Source organism: Nannobrachium achirus, assembly GCF_963921795.1.
Source record: "Nannobrachium achirus genome assembly, chromosome: 19".
Classification (NCBI taxonomy): Eukaryota; Metazoa; Chordata; class Actinopteri; order Myctophiformes; family Myctophidae; genus Nannobrachium; species Nannobrachium achirus.
In genome coordinates this window covers 9,063,269-9,078,887 of record NC_137826.1, presented here as the reverse complement: position 1 = coordinate 9,078,887, position 15,619 = coordinate 9,063,269, and the positions used below count along the sequence as shown (strand labels likewise).

Genomic DNA, 15,619 nt, shown 5'->3' with positions numbered 1-15,619 from the left:
ATCCTGACTACTAATTGAAGCCCCCTGCCGTTACTGTACTTGCATGATGTACTGTTGTACAAAACAACATTTTTCAGTTGAACCGCCGATCCAACCACTAATTGAAGCCGAGTCAGTCATGCTGCTTAGAAACCTGCAGGTCCTGACCGCAATCTCAAGAATGGCACCAGAATGGTGGTAATGCAAATGATGGACAGAGTCATTGGGTGTGAGATTGTAGTAGGCACTAGGCACAAACAGGGATGAAACAATCTTCCTACCAAGAATACCTCACTATGACAGAGGTGAGCTTCCCTCCACCTTCATTAGACGACAGTTCCCTATCCACTTAGCTTTCTCTGTTACCATCAATAAGGGTCAGGGCCAAGAGAATGAACGAGTTGGCATCTACTTGCCTCAACCTGTGTTCGCTCATGGTCAACTCTACCCAGCCTTCTCCAGAGGAAAGAGAGCCAGTGCTGTAAAAGTTTTCATCTTATAATAAATGCGAGAAATCTCTGTGAGTATGTACTGTATACATATGTATGTAATCCGCGTATCTCGAGAACCGTTCGTCCCACATGCTTCAAATTCGGCACGCACGTTCCCCGCCGTGGAGTGCAGGTTCGGAATCTCCGTATGCAGAGCTGATTTCTGACATCAGGCTGTTCCGGAAACCGTGCTGACTCATTGTGACATCACTTCTGCTGACTCATTTTGACATTACTCCTGTGCAAATAGACAATTCTTCCACACTTTCACTTTGCACTCTAGGTCAAGTATGCGGAACAGATGTCTGACATCAGGGTTTTCCGGAACCGGCACTGTGTCTGGAACATACACATATCCATATATGGGCATAAATGGACACAGGCAAACAGACATCATTCCCGAGTAGGCTGGTCCCCGACTAGACGCTCGGCCGACCATCAGGCAGATACAGAGATCTCCATATATGGGCATTAAATGGACGCAATGGTCAAAACGGGTCCTATGACAGCAGGTATAATGGGGTTTGCATTAAAGGGGCATTCATTCCCTATTTACATCGTTCCCGAGTAGGCTGGTCCCCGACTAGACGCTCGGCCGCCCATCAGGCAGATACAGAGATCTCCATATATGGCCATAAAATGGATGCAATGGTCAAAACGGGTCCTATGACAACAGGTATAATGGGGTTTGCATTAAAGGGGCATTCATTCCCTATTTACATCGTTCCCGAGTAGGCTGGTCCCCGACTAGACACTTCTAGTTGTGGATAATGACAAGGGCAATGACAATGACAACATTGTTTATTTCGAACTCCTTTAGGATAATGGGCATAAAGGGACTCAGACAGGTACAGAGATCTCCATATACGGACATAAAAGGGACACAGACAGACAGACAGACAGATAGGCCTATACAGAGATCTACATTTATGGGCATAAAATAGACGCACACAGACAGATACAGATATCTCCATATTTTGGCATAAATGCACACAGGCAAACAGATGAACAAAACGGGTCCTATGACAACAGGTATAATGGAGTTTGCATTAAAAGGTGGGGCATTCATTCCCTATTGATCCATTGCCATTGCCATAACATAAGTAGCTGCAGGCTTGTAGATTTGAAAGAATTCACTGTGCCCACATTACAATTTTTTCAGTTTTGTCTCATATCTCAACATTAAAAAGAATACCCTCAAATATGTGTCTCATAATAACTCAGATTGTTACCTTGGGTTGCTGTGGACCGCACACATCCCTGTTGTGACAGTGTCTCATCATTTATGGTTCACTGCTGCCACCCTGTGGAATATAGGATGAAACCACAGTTAGACATCCTTACAAACTGTCTTGGTACGGTTAACCTCAATACATTTTGCAACTCCATATTCAAAGCATAATAATAAATAAATGAATACACACTTACAATATAGGCCTACAGCTGTGGCAGACTACCAGTGAAATTCTTATGGAGCTTCCTCAACACTGACTGTGTATTGGCAAGAATACAAAAGTAAAATTCAATAATAAGGTCAAAACAGTCACAATAAATGGTAAACAGCAGTGCAAACAGCACATAGTCTTGATGTGACACGTTGTAGATTTGCTATTGTTTTGGTAGATCTTCTATTTTAAACGAGCTCAATAACAATTTGACCTGCTATTTTAAAGAAAATGTAAAATGACAAATGTACCATTTTTGACAACTATTCACAGCTGTCCCCTATGACCTCCCCAAAATGGGGACATAAGTAGAACAATTAAAAAATATAATTGACTTTCCTTGCATTTTTCCTCTGTGCGGAACTCTTAACATACAACTTTTGTTTCCCTACAACGAATTATCAGGCGTACGGCGTTGGATAAATAAAGCACCGGGTTGGTTGGTTGCCATAACATTGCTATAAACTTTTACAGTGTTTTATACTAGTCAGATTGTCTCTAGTCTGCATGGCTCCTCTGCGGATCCTGTGCATTCATGGTTACCGTCAGAACAGCGGCTCGTTCCGAGAGAAAACGGGAGCCCTGCGGAAGCTGTTGAAGAAGCAAGTGGAGCTTGTTTACATGACTGCACCGCACAGTGTGCCTGTGGGTAGGTCGTCATAATGATGATATAATACATACAGATCCATCTACAAAGCATTGCAGATGCCATAGCTAGCACCCCAAATCATAACTGACTGCGGAGACTTCCCACTGGACTTCAAGCAACTCTGACTTAAAGGGATATTCCACTTTTCACAGGGAGCAGTGGTAGGGCTTCTCTCCACATACACACCCATTGTAACTTCAAACTTCATTTTAACCATAATAGATTCATTAAAAACACCCATTATTTTTTCTGGAGACTCATTTTACCTTCCTAATACGTGAGCAGGCCGTGTTTTTTCGATAACTTTTTTCATTTATTTTTAATAATTATTTGGAAAAATGGAAAAAATGAAATACAAAAACATAATTATTAAAAATAAATGAAAAATGTTATCGAAACACGTGTACGGCCTGCTCACATATTAGGAGGGTAGTATGAGTCTCCAGACAAAATAATGGGTGTTTTTAATGAATCTATCATGGTTAAAATGAAGTTTGAAGTTACAATGGGTGTGTGTGTGAGAGGCCCTGGGCCTGGAGGGCCTGGTACATCAAATATCTAAATTCAATCAAGCTAATTAAAAACTAGTCAGGGTGTTCATAAAAGCCTGATTAGATGATAAAATTACCAAAAGTTTTTTTGAAAGTGAAATACCCCTTTAAGAAGGTTGACATTTCTCTAGGATTTTGATACATTTTATACATTTGTGATTTGAAAACTTGTGAAATGGGACCTTCTGCATAATGATGAGTAGGCTAATTTTACTTTTGGTACTTAAAGAATACTTTGATGCCAATACTTTTGGACTTTAATTGTGCATTTTGAATAGTGAACTTGTACATGTTACATACTATTTCTCCAATAGGGTATTGATACTTTTACTCAAAGTACAAAATGTGAGTTGGCTACTTATTTCATTACTACATGACATGTACATCATGTAGGCTATTTCATATACACACAGACATAATAGATCATTCTAGAAAAGTAGAATATAAGAGTTTATTTGCCAAAATAGTGATGGCTACACACCATCACCCTGTTTGTTAATTTTGAAATGCACTGCATTTCAATTAGGGGCAGCAGTGGCTCAGGGGTAGAGAAACCGTCATTAGAACACGGAGGGTTCCCAGTTCATTCCCGGGCTCCAATTGTCGAAGAGTCGTTGAGCAAGACTCTGAAGTCTGAAACCCTAGTTTAGTTGCTCCCGGTGAGCAGGTTGGTGCCTTGCATGGTTTCCTTTGCCATCGGTGGGTATGAATGTGTGTTTGTGTGAATGGGTGAATGTAATGCACAATCTCTGTAAAGCGCCTTGGATAAAGGTGCTATATAAATGCACCATTTACCATTTCATTCGGGAAGTCCATGCATGGGTTATTTCTTTTGATTTATTGGCAGTCAAACATAATAGTCTGTGGTGGTGTCATGTGGTCACACATGCATCTTGATAACTGCCAGTCTGACAGAAGTAGACAAAACAGTGGAAATGCTGTTTTTATGCAGGCATTGTGAGCTTGTCGTAGTTCAACTTAATACTGTATGTACTATTATATGTCCAGACTCCAGGGTTTGGCGAACAATAGACCAAGATCTTGCAAATGAGCTACCATCATTGGTACAGATCGTTCCTTCCAAACAAAACAACTGAAAGGCAGACACCTTTGGGACAACCAGGAAACCTTGTCTTTACATCCTGTTATGTGTCAATGTGTGAAACCAATGCAAAAACGTCATGTCACACATTTCTGCTGCTCTTACTATTTCAGCCCAAACCAGGAACACGCACACCCACACCCAGAACAGTGTGACAGCAGGGGAATGCAGACTCACAGATCATCCGAGCACATAGTGCCCAGTCTTCCTAGTGCCCAGTCTTCCTAGTGCCCAGTTTTTCTGGTGCCCACTGCCCAGATTTCCTGCTGCCCATTAATTAATCACACCTGTGTGAATAATTCAAATCTGTGAAGTAAATAGTAATTTAGTCCGTATACAGTATATATCTCCATCTATACATCCATCTTCAACTGCTTATCCGGAATCGGGTTGCGTGGGCAACAGTTCCAGCAGAGAGCTCCAGACTTCCCTTGTCCAAGCAAAGTTTTCTACTTCCTCCTGGGGGACCCTGAGGTGTTCCAAGGCCGGTGTGGAGATATAATCCCCCATCTGGTCCTTGGTCTACCAGAGGGTCTCCTCCCGGTGGGACCTGCAGGGAGACGCTCTTCCTTTGGCTGGAATGAACACAAATATAGTGATGTATGCAAACTGTGAAAATAAAAACATGTCACTTAGCACTTTAATCTTCCACAGCTCCAGAGAAGGAGAATGGCTCATCAGTGGCTGGCAGTGGAGAAGACAGTGATCCCAGAGGCTGGTGGTTCTCAGACACCCAGGTAGAGCTGCAATCAACTATCAATAGTTTTTTTAGCGATTATTCTATGGATTACTTATTTCGATTGATTGAATAATCGAGAAGTGCTGTTTATATATATATATATGTCATAGTATATTAGAGAAACAGCACATTCGAGACGCGGAGCACTCGTGGTGCGGCACGGGGCGGAGCAAGCGGTCGCCACAACAACGTACTCCAGGCGGTGCGCCGCTCTATTGTCCACGACACTGCGAGCGGCTACCGAAGCCCCCCTGTATCCACGAAGCCCAAACGAGTTACGAGGCCCCCCTGGGTCCACGAAGCCCCAAGCGGCGCGAAGGCCAGCGGACCTTGGTCCTGCTCTTCGCCCCCGAGCGCCGCAGGCGCGAGTGGCCGCGAAGAGCGGGCCAGGGCCGCCGGCCGCGCGAGTTACGAAGCCGTGGTGAATGCAATCGTTATATTTATGCCCAGGCCGTAAGGCCTGGGCAAGCGCACGTTAAACGCCCTGTCCAAGTGACTACAATGGAGCTAATGGCTAGGCTAGGCTAGGCTAGGCTAGGCTAGGCTAGTAAATAAAGAGTAAACACTTCCGGTCTGCGGCGAGTTCAAAGCGTGACGTAACTCTCTTATATACACTCTGGTGAATGGCAGAGCAGTGGCTGACGTCGCCATCTGGTGGTGATTAGTGTGTGGTGAACGTCAAAACGAGTGCTCCTTGACAACTTTTACTGGTTTCTTGAACATACTGTAACATATATATATATATATATATATATATATATATTTTTTTTGTTTACATTATATGTCAATGAATTGATTAATCGCTTTAAATGTTCTGCCATTGAGGAGATATCTCGTCATTTGAAATGGCGAGATATTTCAAATGAAACGGTTCACTGCCATGGACAAGATTGCAGGTTAATGTGTTAAAGGAGTAGTTAAAATTTCTTTTTTTCTATTGATTACTCATGCCATGGAGACTTGAGTTCAATAATATTTTTTTGTATTTGTCGCAATCCAAAAATTTGATTATAGTAAATTTACCCCCATTGATTCTGAATGGGAACCCGAATGCATGGCACTGGATGGGGAAACCGTCAGGGTACTTTTTATTTTAATTTTATTTTTACATTTTTGTCTTAGGAATACGACAAAAAACTAAAAACATTATTGAACAAAAGTCTCCATGGCATGAGTACTCTATAGAAAAAAGTCATTTTGGGGGTGAACTACTCCGTTAAGCCTATCTTAAACTTTGGCACACAACAGTGTCGTACAAAAATTGCAGACCTACAAACTCGTAACGGTGTCGTACAAACGTAGTGAGAATTGCTGACCTACAAGCTCGTAGATCAGCTATTTTCACAATTTTTTTTTCTTCAAAATAGCAATCGATTTCTAATTGATTATTTTATTAAAATATCTATTATCGATCATGTTTTCATAATTGGTTTAACCCATTTAGAACGGGTACACATTTTGTGTATCATTATTTTATGCTTTAACTATTGAAAAATAGCAGATATACAAGCTCACAGCGCGGCACCGAGTGCCGCGCTGCGAGCTTGTAGATCTGCTATTTTTGAAAAATCTTGAAAATTAGAATTTTGATCCGATTCTATAAGTGTCTTTTGAATCCTTCTAAGATTTTTTGAAAAACCTATGTTTCTATATCAACAATCTGGCTGGCCATCGCCAAAGAAAAGGTCCTTTTCACTTAACTGGAGCGCAGTTAATCTGTTCTTGAGAGACTACTATGTCAGTGGTTTTCAAACCTTTTCATGTGAAGGACCCCCAAAATGATATATATTTGGCCACGGACCCCCATCTCAAAATATCTAGTTCCAGGGACCCCCCAGAAGCAAAATTTGAGTTACAAACGTTTGCTTTGAAAATACATATATTCAAAGATATGCACACATTTTCACGACTTTTTCAAAAATAGCAGATCTACAAGCTCGCAGCGCGGCACTCGGTGCCGCGCTGTGAGCTTGTATATCTGCTATTTGTCACTGGTTAAAGCATTCAATAATTCTAGGCCTAAATGGGTTAAATCAGTCAGTTTGATGAACCCGTTGCACTTCTACACACACAGGCGCGGGGTTTCAGTGCTCAGCAGGCGTGCCGGGAGAGCCTGGGGCTGGAGGAGAGCGTGGCGGCGGTCAAAGAGGCGGTGAGGGACCTGGGGCCGTTCGACGGCGTGCTGGGCTTCAGCCAGGGAGCGGCGCTGGTCGCCATGCTCTGCTCGCTCCAGGAGCAGAACCCGGAGCCGGAGCTCCGCTTCCGCTTTGCCGTGCTCGTGGCGGGCTTCCGTAGCGCCTGCGACGAACACCGGAGGTTCTACGAAACCCCCGTCCTGATGCCCTCCCTGCACGTGTTCGGACTGGAGGACCGCGTCATCCCCGACCACATGAGCAGGGAGCTTCTCGCCGCCTTCCGGGAGCCACAGGTGATGACGCATCCCGGCGGCCATTTTGTGCCCGCCGCGTCCGCGCACAGACAAACCTACCGGGACTTCCTCAAGAGGTTTCAGGAGAGCTAGGAACACGCTGGAACGGCCACACACAGAGAGAGAGAGGGAGATTCGGCAGGTTTTCGGTCGAGGACTGAAATGTGCGGAACAGAGTAGGGATGGGACAATATAAAAATTTCAAATCATGATTATTGTGACAAAAGAAATCGCGATTTACGATATTATCATGATAATCAATAAACCATTATCCTCGGGAGTGGGGGGTAACATTTGCCAAAAAAATAGCAGATCTACAAGCTCACAACGCGTCACGTTGTGACGCGTTGTGAGCTTGTAGATCGGCTATTTTTTGCCAAAGACATGACGCGTTGTGAGCTTGTAGATCGGCTATTTTTTGGCAAAGACATTTGATAGAGTGAAAAAGACTGTATTAAGTATGTATATTATAAGTACCTTTTACCAGTTATAGAGGGTTTAAGTGGTACCGGATATGCAGCTCGGCAAATAAAAGCTGAATTGATCCCAGTGCATGACGGAGGACGATATCACGATAAATTATATCTCCACAATACGATTATCATGAGTGTTTTTTATCACGATAAACGATAATATCGCGGATCGACCCATCCCTAGAACAGAGTTTGTGTGATTATGCGTCAGACAGAGACAATAATGCTTAATTTATATTGACATGATTTGCTAGTTGTGTGGCGAGAGACTCCGTCATTTGACAAAGTATAAATCACGCTGGAAGCACTTCATTTCAAATGTATTTACTGTTCAAAAACATCCAGCGGCAATTCTGGCAAACAATCTTTGTTGTTGAGAAAATAAATAAAGAAAAGCTTGCAAGTTAACCACATGCAATACTGTCAAAACAATACAATGATTCTCAGGGAAGATCTCATTTTCTAGGAGGTAATAAATAATCTTATGTAAAGCTTGTATTGAATTTGTGATGCGTTGTGAGCTTTTCAAAGCTTATAGTTGTGTGCGTGGCAAGGAACTGAAAGAAAGAATTTGTATAGCACCTTTCATACTCCACCATGGTGCATGCCTTCAGTCACAAATAGATCATAGCAGGTAGTGCATTTTGCCAAGATGTCTTAAAAAAAAGAAAAAAAAAGACATCTTGGTTATGAAAATACTGATGTGTACAGTCAACTCACATTTTTGTTCCTCATAATGCAACTTTTGAAATAACTTCAGCAAATATATTAACAACACCATGAACTTATGTGCTATAATGAGATATGGGTATTAAAATAAGAGAGTTTGGAATAGGGGTGCAACAAATATTCACATTGACACAGTATAAAATGCAACATACTGTATACTGTCAGACTAGTATATAGACAAATCATTTTAGTCTATTTAGTATTATCAAACAATTATTGGAATTTCTTTCAGATAGATTTGTCGATATAGATAATAAAATTAAAACATTTTGAGTACCTTTGGAGTGTAGAATAATCGCTAAAACAATCGATAGTTGCATCTCTAGTTTGGAATGCTCCATTAAGCCTTAAAGCTGCACTATGTAACTTTCCTCGTCTACCCCGGATTGGCACGTGCTGAAATGTTTTCCATTGAGCTAAAAGAGCCTGCCTGCTTGCTCAGGGGATAAATTTAATGTTGAACTTCGGGTCAAACTGTCAGATCCTGTGTCTCCTAGGCGAGACATGACCTTTGACACAATCTAAATGTCTCAGTATAAGAGCATGGAGACGAAATACCACCACCTCAATTGTATAAGTTCTATTTTATTAACATACTCTTCCATACAGATTGGACAAAATTACATTTTATTCATAAAGAAAGTGACATAGCGTTGCTTTAAATATAGCCATTTCTAAATACATTATACCAGGGGACTTGTGCCTATGGAACAGTGTTGATTTTGTTGACTAAAACTATGACGAAAAATGTTTGTCGTCTGCACTTTTTTCACTGATGAAAACTAAATAAAGTCTAAATAAAAACTAAGCTGTGATTGCGACCGTAGGTCGCATTTACTACCAAAACCTCCACCGGCTGTCCGTCAGTGAGTGAGTCAGTGAGTCCGTCACACTTTTGCCCTGCTCATATCTCCACAACTGTTGCCCCCATCCATGCCAAATTTTGCACACACACTCCTTACCTGCCAAACTACAACCTCCAAGGACCCCCGGAGCTCCAGGGACCCCCAGGTCCCTGGGGGACCCCCAGGTGTAAAAAAATGTCCGTCCGTGAGTCATACGTCACACGTCACACTTTTGCCCTGCTCATATCTCCACAACCGTTACCCCCATCCATGCCAACTTTTGCACACACACTCCTTACCTGCAAAACTACTACCTCCAAGGACCCCCAGAGCTCCAGGGACCTGGGAGTCCCCCAGGTGTAAAAAATGACCAAATGTGCAAAAATGACCACCCCCACGGGGAATTCCTGGGGACCACCCACTCCTGGTGCTCCAGAACGGATGCAAAAGTGGTGGCGCCCCCAGTGGAGGACCCCCTCCACTGCAGCTCACATAAAATGCCCTAACTCGGCCTAGGAGCGTCCGGGAGAGCCGGGGCCGGTACCTATTCGTCCACCTACGGTCGCTTATCTCCCGATTAGGGAGTCTTACTGGTGACTAAAACTATGACTAAAAACATTGACAAACAACAAAATAAAAACTAGACTAAAACATTAGGGAGAGACTAGTGGAGAAGAGTCATTTTATGTTTGGTTGCTCTCAGGTGTTGTGTGCTGAAAATAGCCGATCTACAAGCTCACAACTTGTCACGCTGCGTTGTGAGCTTGTAGATCTGCTATTTTCAGCACACAACCAAGTGTAAACTCGGTCATTACGATGCCATCAAGGCCTGCCAAAATACATTTCAGTTGACTAAATCGACTGTAGATTTAGTCGCCTAAAACGTATGATATTTAGTCGACTAAAATTAGACTAAAACTAGAACCTTTCAGGTGACTAAATTATGACTAAAATTAAATTACATTTTATTCAAAAGACTAAATCGAAATTTGCTGTCAAAAACAACAGTGCGATGGATCATTTTATGGCTCCTACTCCTTTCCATTCTTGTTGAAAATGCATGCATTAGCACATAAGAAGAGTGCGATGCTAAATCTAATTAATCATGATGACTGTGCGTAGGTGCGTGCACTGATGTTTTTGTAACGGTGTGCGCACGCGTGCGAAGGGGGCAAGGACGTTGTGTTCTTTCCTAGCTGCATGTTAGATTGCGCCCCCGATTGGTTCCAGATGTCTACTTCTACACTTTGTCTCTTGTTCGCTCTCTTCTCTCTCTATCTCTCTCTGTCTCTGCCTTTCCCACAGCTAATTTATGCTGTTGCACAGCGGTGTCGCTTGCCGACAAGATCTGTTATTTTCCGCAAGCAACGCCGATGTGTAATTGAGTATAAGCTTTAGTGACCCATACTCAGGGTTGGTTCAGGTTACATTGAAAATGTAGTTAGTTACTGATTACACATTCATGCAATTTGTAACGAGTGACAATCCTTCGAATTTGATCTATTTTGAATACTTTTGGATTACTGCAAAATCAAACATTGAAAATATGGGGGTTGGAAATTTACATTATTTTAAAGAATGTTTAGGAAAACAATAATGAACAATATGGGCTCTTTATAGTTACTTAAGTGAGTAATCTCATTACATCCCTGGTACAGGGGTCTTCAACAGGGGGCTGGGACCCCTAGGGGGTCCTCAGAGTTACTACAGGGGGTCCTCCACATCTTCCAAACCTTTTTATATTTACAAATTGAACCCTAGCGTCCATATTCGGAGAACTGTAACCAAAAATAGCAGATTTACAAGCTCACAATGCCTCGCAGCGCGAGTGGTTAAATATCTGAAAACACAAATTGACATGAATCCAAAATACACTGATGATTGTGCTGTCAAACGATGAATCTATATGGAATCTATGAAAAGGTTGTGGGGGTCCCTGCTTCATTTCTCTCTCAACTAAGGGGTCCTTGGCCTGAAGATGTTGAAGACCCCTGCCCTAGTACATTTAGTCAGTTCCTACCCAACCTTTCCTGCCCGTCTCTCTTCATCCACCTTACATGTCATGACTGGAGCTGTTCGGACTGATACACATGTCTGCTTTAGACCTCAGACAATTTGGTCTTTGATGTGTGAGAGAGGGAAGAAAAGGGAGGTTAACCACATTGATCCTAGCGCGCCCATTGTGGGCATGTCATGGTAGGAAAACATTCCGCGAAAATAGACGCTCTACAAAGTACAAACGTGCAATGTGTCGCAGTGTGAGCTTGTAGATCAGAAAGATTTGTTGTGGAGGCAAAAGGGGAAACGACCAAGTGTAGACCCCTCTGAGACCCCGGACAGCGAAGTATATAGGTTTTGTTTAAAGAGGTAGTGCCATAGTTTTGTACTTTTTCTGTTTTGTATGTGTCTATGGAGTTGACATTACACTAATAGACCCCCATGTGTGGTTATAATGTGCAGATTTGTCTTCCCTGTGTATTTTTGGTTACTTCCTGAAAGCTGAAAGACTGGGCCTCAAAAGGCCAAGTCGAAAAACACAGGTTAAATAACATCATAAACTCATCCCCTCCCCTTTTACCATTCACCCAACACTGTGGGCGTGGCTAACCTCAGTTGGGTCACCACCCACCTAGTCTCGCGTGGCCAGACTGTTGCCTCCGCGATTTGGGCAAATGCTCCCGGCATACAGTCTGGCAAACCGGAATAGAAATGATGAGTGCGAGATAAAGCGGATGTGACACAACCGCTCCCTTGGTGAAGTAGCAATAACATGTCCTACTGGAAGCGTTTGTCTCCTTTCAACATTTCTGGGGGCGTTATTTCGTCTTTTTCTGGTGTTGTTGGTGTTACTTCCATGTTGTTTTCAAACGTTTTCTAAAACTATACCACACCCATAATAAGAATATGCCGCTCGAATGACTTTGTCTGAGCTATTGTGTTTCTGTTATGTTTCCAATGGGACTACAGTTCAGTGCAGCAGCGGCTACTTCCGATACTCGCCGTTCGGGAGGTGCCGTTCCAGACTCTATATAGCATTCGGAGATTGTGGAATAGTTGTTTGGCTACGCGAGACTACCACCCACCTGACAACCAGGCATACTTAATGAACTGGTGAGTGTGGCCACATAAAAACCCAATTTTAACACTTTCTGTACACTTTTTTTTTGAAAGAATCTTCCTCCTAGTATATATGTTACAGTATGTTCAAGAAACCAGTAAAAGTTGTCAAGGAGCACTCGTTTTGACGTTCACCACACACTAATCACCACCAGATGGCGACGTCAGCCACTGCTCTGCCATTCACCAGAGTGTATATAAGAGAGTTACGTCACGCTTTGAACTCGCCGCAGACCGGAAGTGTTTACTCTTTATTTACTAGCCTAGCCTAGCCTAGCCTAGCCATTAGCTCCATTGTAGTCACTTGGACAGGGCGTTTAACGTGCGCTTGCCCAGGCCTTACGGCCTGGGCATAAATATAACGATTGCATTCACCACGGCTTCGTAACTCGCGCGGCGCTCCGCCGGCCGCGCGGCCCTGGCCCGCTCTTCGCGGCCACTCGCGCCTGCGGCGCTCGGGGGCGAAGAGCAGGACCAAGGTCCGCTGGCCTTCGCGCCGCTTGGGGCTTCGTGGACCCAGGGGGGCCTCGTAACTCGTTTGGGCTTCGTGGATACAGGGGGGCTTCGGTAGCCGCTCGCAGTGTCGTGGACAATAGAGCGGCGCACCGCCTGGAGTACGTTGTTGTGGCGACCGCTTGCTCCGCCCCGTGCCGCACCACGAGTGCTCCGCGTCTCGAATGTGCTGTTTCTCTAATATACTATGACATATATATACATACTGATCCTCATGTTTTAGGGGGGAAAGAAATCATGGCACTGCATCTTTAAGAAGAATGGGACTCTTGGAATGTGTCTTGGAATTGGTGTCTTTGCATTTGTGTTGTTGGATTGCGTGCGTGGCTGAAATAGAAAAAGGAAAGACATGCTGTCCACATGCTGTACACCAGGGTGCATGTAGGCTCTGCTCTGTGTTATGGGTGTGATGTGTTTCCAGAGAACGCAAAGATCAACAAAGCATTCTGCACGGCAAAATACAGTGTTATTTTAACTGAGAGTTCAAGGCCTACGACACTAACTTCCATTTCTCTCTCACTCTCTCTCTCACATACTCTTTCCCTTTAGACCATTTGACCTGGGGGTTTATATTCTTTCTTTAACCCATTTAGGCCTAGAATTATTGAATGCTTTAACCAGTGAAAAATAGCAGATACACAAGCTCACAGCGCGGCACCGAGTGCCGCGCTGCGAGCTTGTAGATCTGCTATTTTTGGAAAAAGAGTCTTGAAAATGTGTGCAAATCTTTGAATATGTATTTTTAAAGCGAACGTTTGTAACTAAAGTTTTGCTTCTGGGTGGTCCCTGGAACTAAATATTTTGAGATGGGGGTCCGTGGCCAAATATCATTTTGGGGGTCCTTCACATGAAGAGGTTTTAGCACCACTGACATACAGTAGTCTCTCAAGAACAGACTAACTGAGCTCCAGTTGAGCTCAAGTGGAAAGGACCTTTTCTTTGACAATGGCCAGCCACATTGCTGACATAGAAACATACGTTTTTTCAAAAAACCTTAGAAGGATTCAAAAGACACTTATAGAATTTTCACGATTTAAAAAAAATAGCAGATCTACAAGCTCGCAGAGCGGCACTCGGTGCCGCGCTGTGAGCTTGTATATCTGCTATTTTTCAATAGTTATAAAGCATAAAATAATAATACACAATACTGTGTACCCCGTTCTGAATGGGTTTAATTACCTTTCGTATATATTGACCCCTAAAAGCGGTGCAAAAAGTAGCCCAAACAACAACAGCCCCCGTGACCACCGCCTCGCGATCCCGAATCCTCTGTCAGATAGTCACGCTCTCCGCGTGTCCCCTGTGGCCCTCGTGTCCCTCCAGGACCCTTGGAACACACACTCAACACATGGTTTTGATAACACGCAGAGGAGGGACGGATGGAGAAAGTGAGCGAGCGAGCGAGCGCGAGGCAAAAGGGAAACGGTAAAAGAAAAACAGAGGTTCACCCTTGCCAGTAAGTTTTACAACAGAGCCTGTGACTCTCTTCTCAGGAATTCTGTCGGGCCCTGTTGCGCAACAAGCGGGAAATAATGGAATGAGAGACACAGAAGGAAGTGGGAGGGGATAACCCCCGCAACCACGCGCGCACACACACACACACACACACACACACACACACACACACACACACAAGCCCCAAACCGCACAAAAACACTCTTCTCTCCACCCTCTGCAGCAGGGGCGTCACAAGGGGGGGAAAAGTGTGACTCCAGGGCCCAAGGTGGAGGGGTCTTAATTATTTTATACTTTAACTATTGAAAAATAGCAGATATACAAGCTCACAGCGCGGCACCGAGTGCCGCACTGCCAGCTTGTAGGTCTGCTATTTTTGAAAAGTCGTGAAAATGTGCACACATCTTTGAATATATGTGTTTTTTAAGCGGACATTTGCGACAGAAATTTTGCTTCTGGGGGGGTCCTTGGAACTAAATATTTTGAGATGGGGGGGGGGGGGGGGGGTCCGTGGCCAAATACATATAATTGTGGGGGTCCTTGACATGAAAAGGTTTGAGCACCACTGACATAGAAACATAGGTTTTTTCAAAGATTTTTCAAAAATAGCAGATCTACAAGCTAGTGCCGCGCTGCGAGCTTGTAGATCCTTGACATGTAGGTCCTTGACATGAAAAGGTTTGAGCACCACTGACATAGAAACAGGTTTTTCAAAGATTTTTCAAAAATAGCAGATTTACAAGCTTGCAGCGCTTGTAGATCTGCTATTTTTCAATAGTTAAAAAAAACACAAAATGCATAATAATGCATTCCCAATCTAAACAGGTTAAACTATGAAGAACATTTCACGGGGGGCCCGCAGTGAATCCTTGTAACCCAGGGCCCAGGATTTTGGTGCGACACCCCTGCTCATGCAGCGTAGTAGTTGACAAATGGAGAGTGAAGGGTTCTGTGTTGAAGGGTCACTGTTTCCTCCAGCGGAGTACCGTCCGGGACAGGGAGGAGGAGGAGGGGCAAGGGGCGTCAATTGGGTATGGCAGGGGTATGCAGCTGCCATACCCTGGGTTCAGGGGGGAAAAATAAAAGTTACTTTTAAATATGAA

General features: G+C 43.7%; 1 protein-coding gene across 1 annotated transcript; it reads left to right on the top strand.

The window, feature by feature from the left end:
* The first annotated feature begins 2,359 nt into the window (after window positions 1-2,359).
* On the top strand, window positions 2,360-7,665 carry ovca2 (OVCA2 serine hydrolase domain containing). The gene is made up of 3 exons (XM_080749120.1): window positions 2,360-2,564; window positions 4,872-4,954; window positions 7,031-7,665. Exons 1-3 carry the CDS (start codon window positions 2,423-2,425, stop codon window positions 7,475-7,477), a joined length of 672 nt encoding a protein of 223 aa, XP_080605246.1. The 5' UTR covers window positions 2,360-2,422; the 3' UTR covers window positions 7,478-7,665.
* Window positions 7,666-15,619: the final 7,954 nt, after the last annotated feature.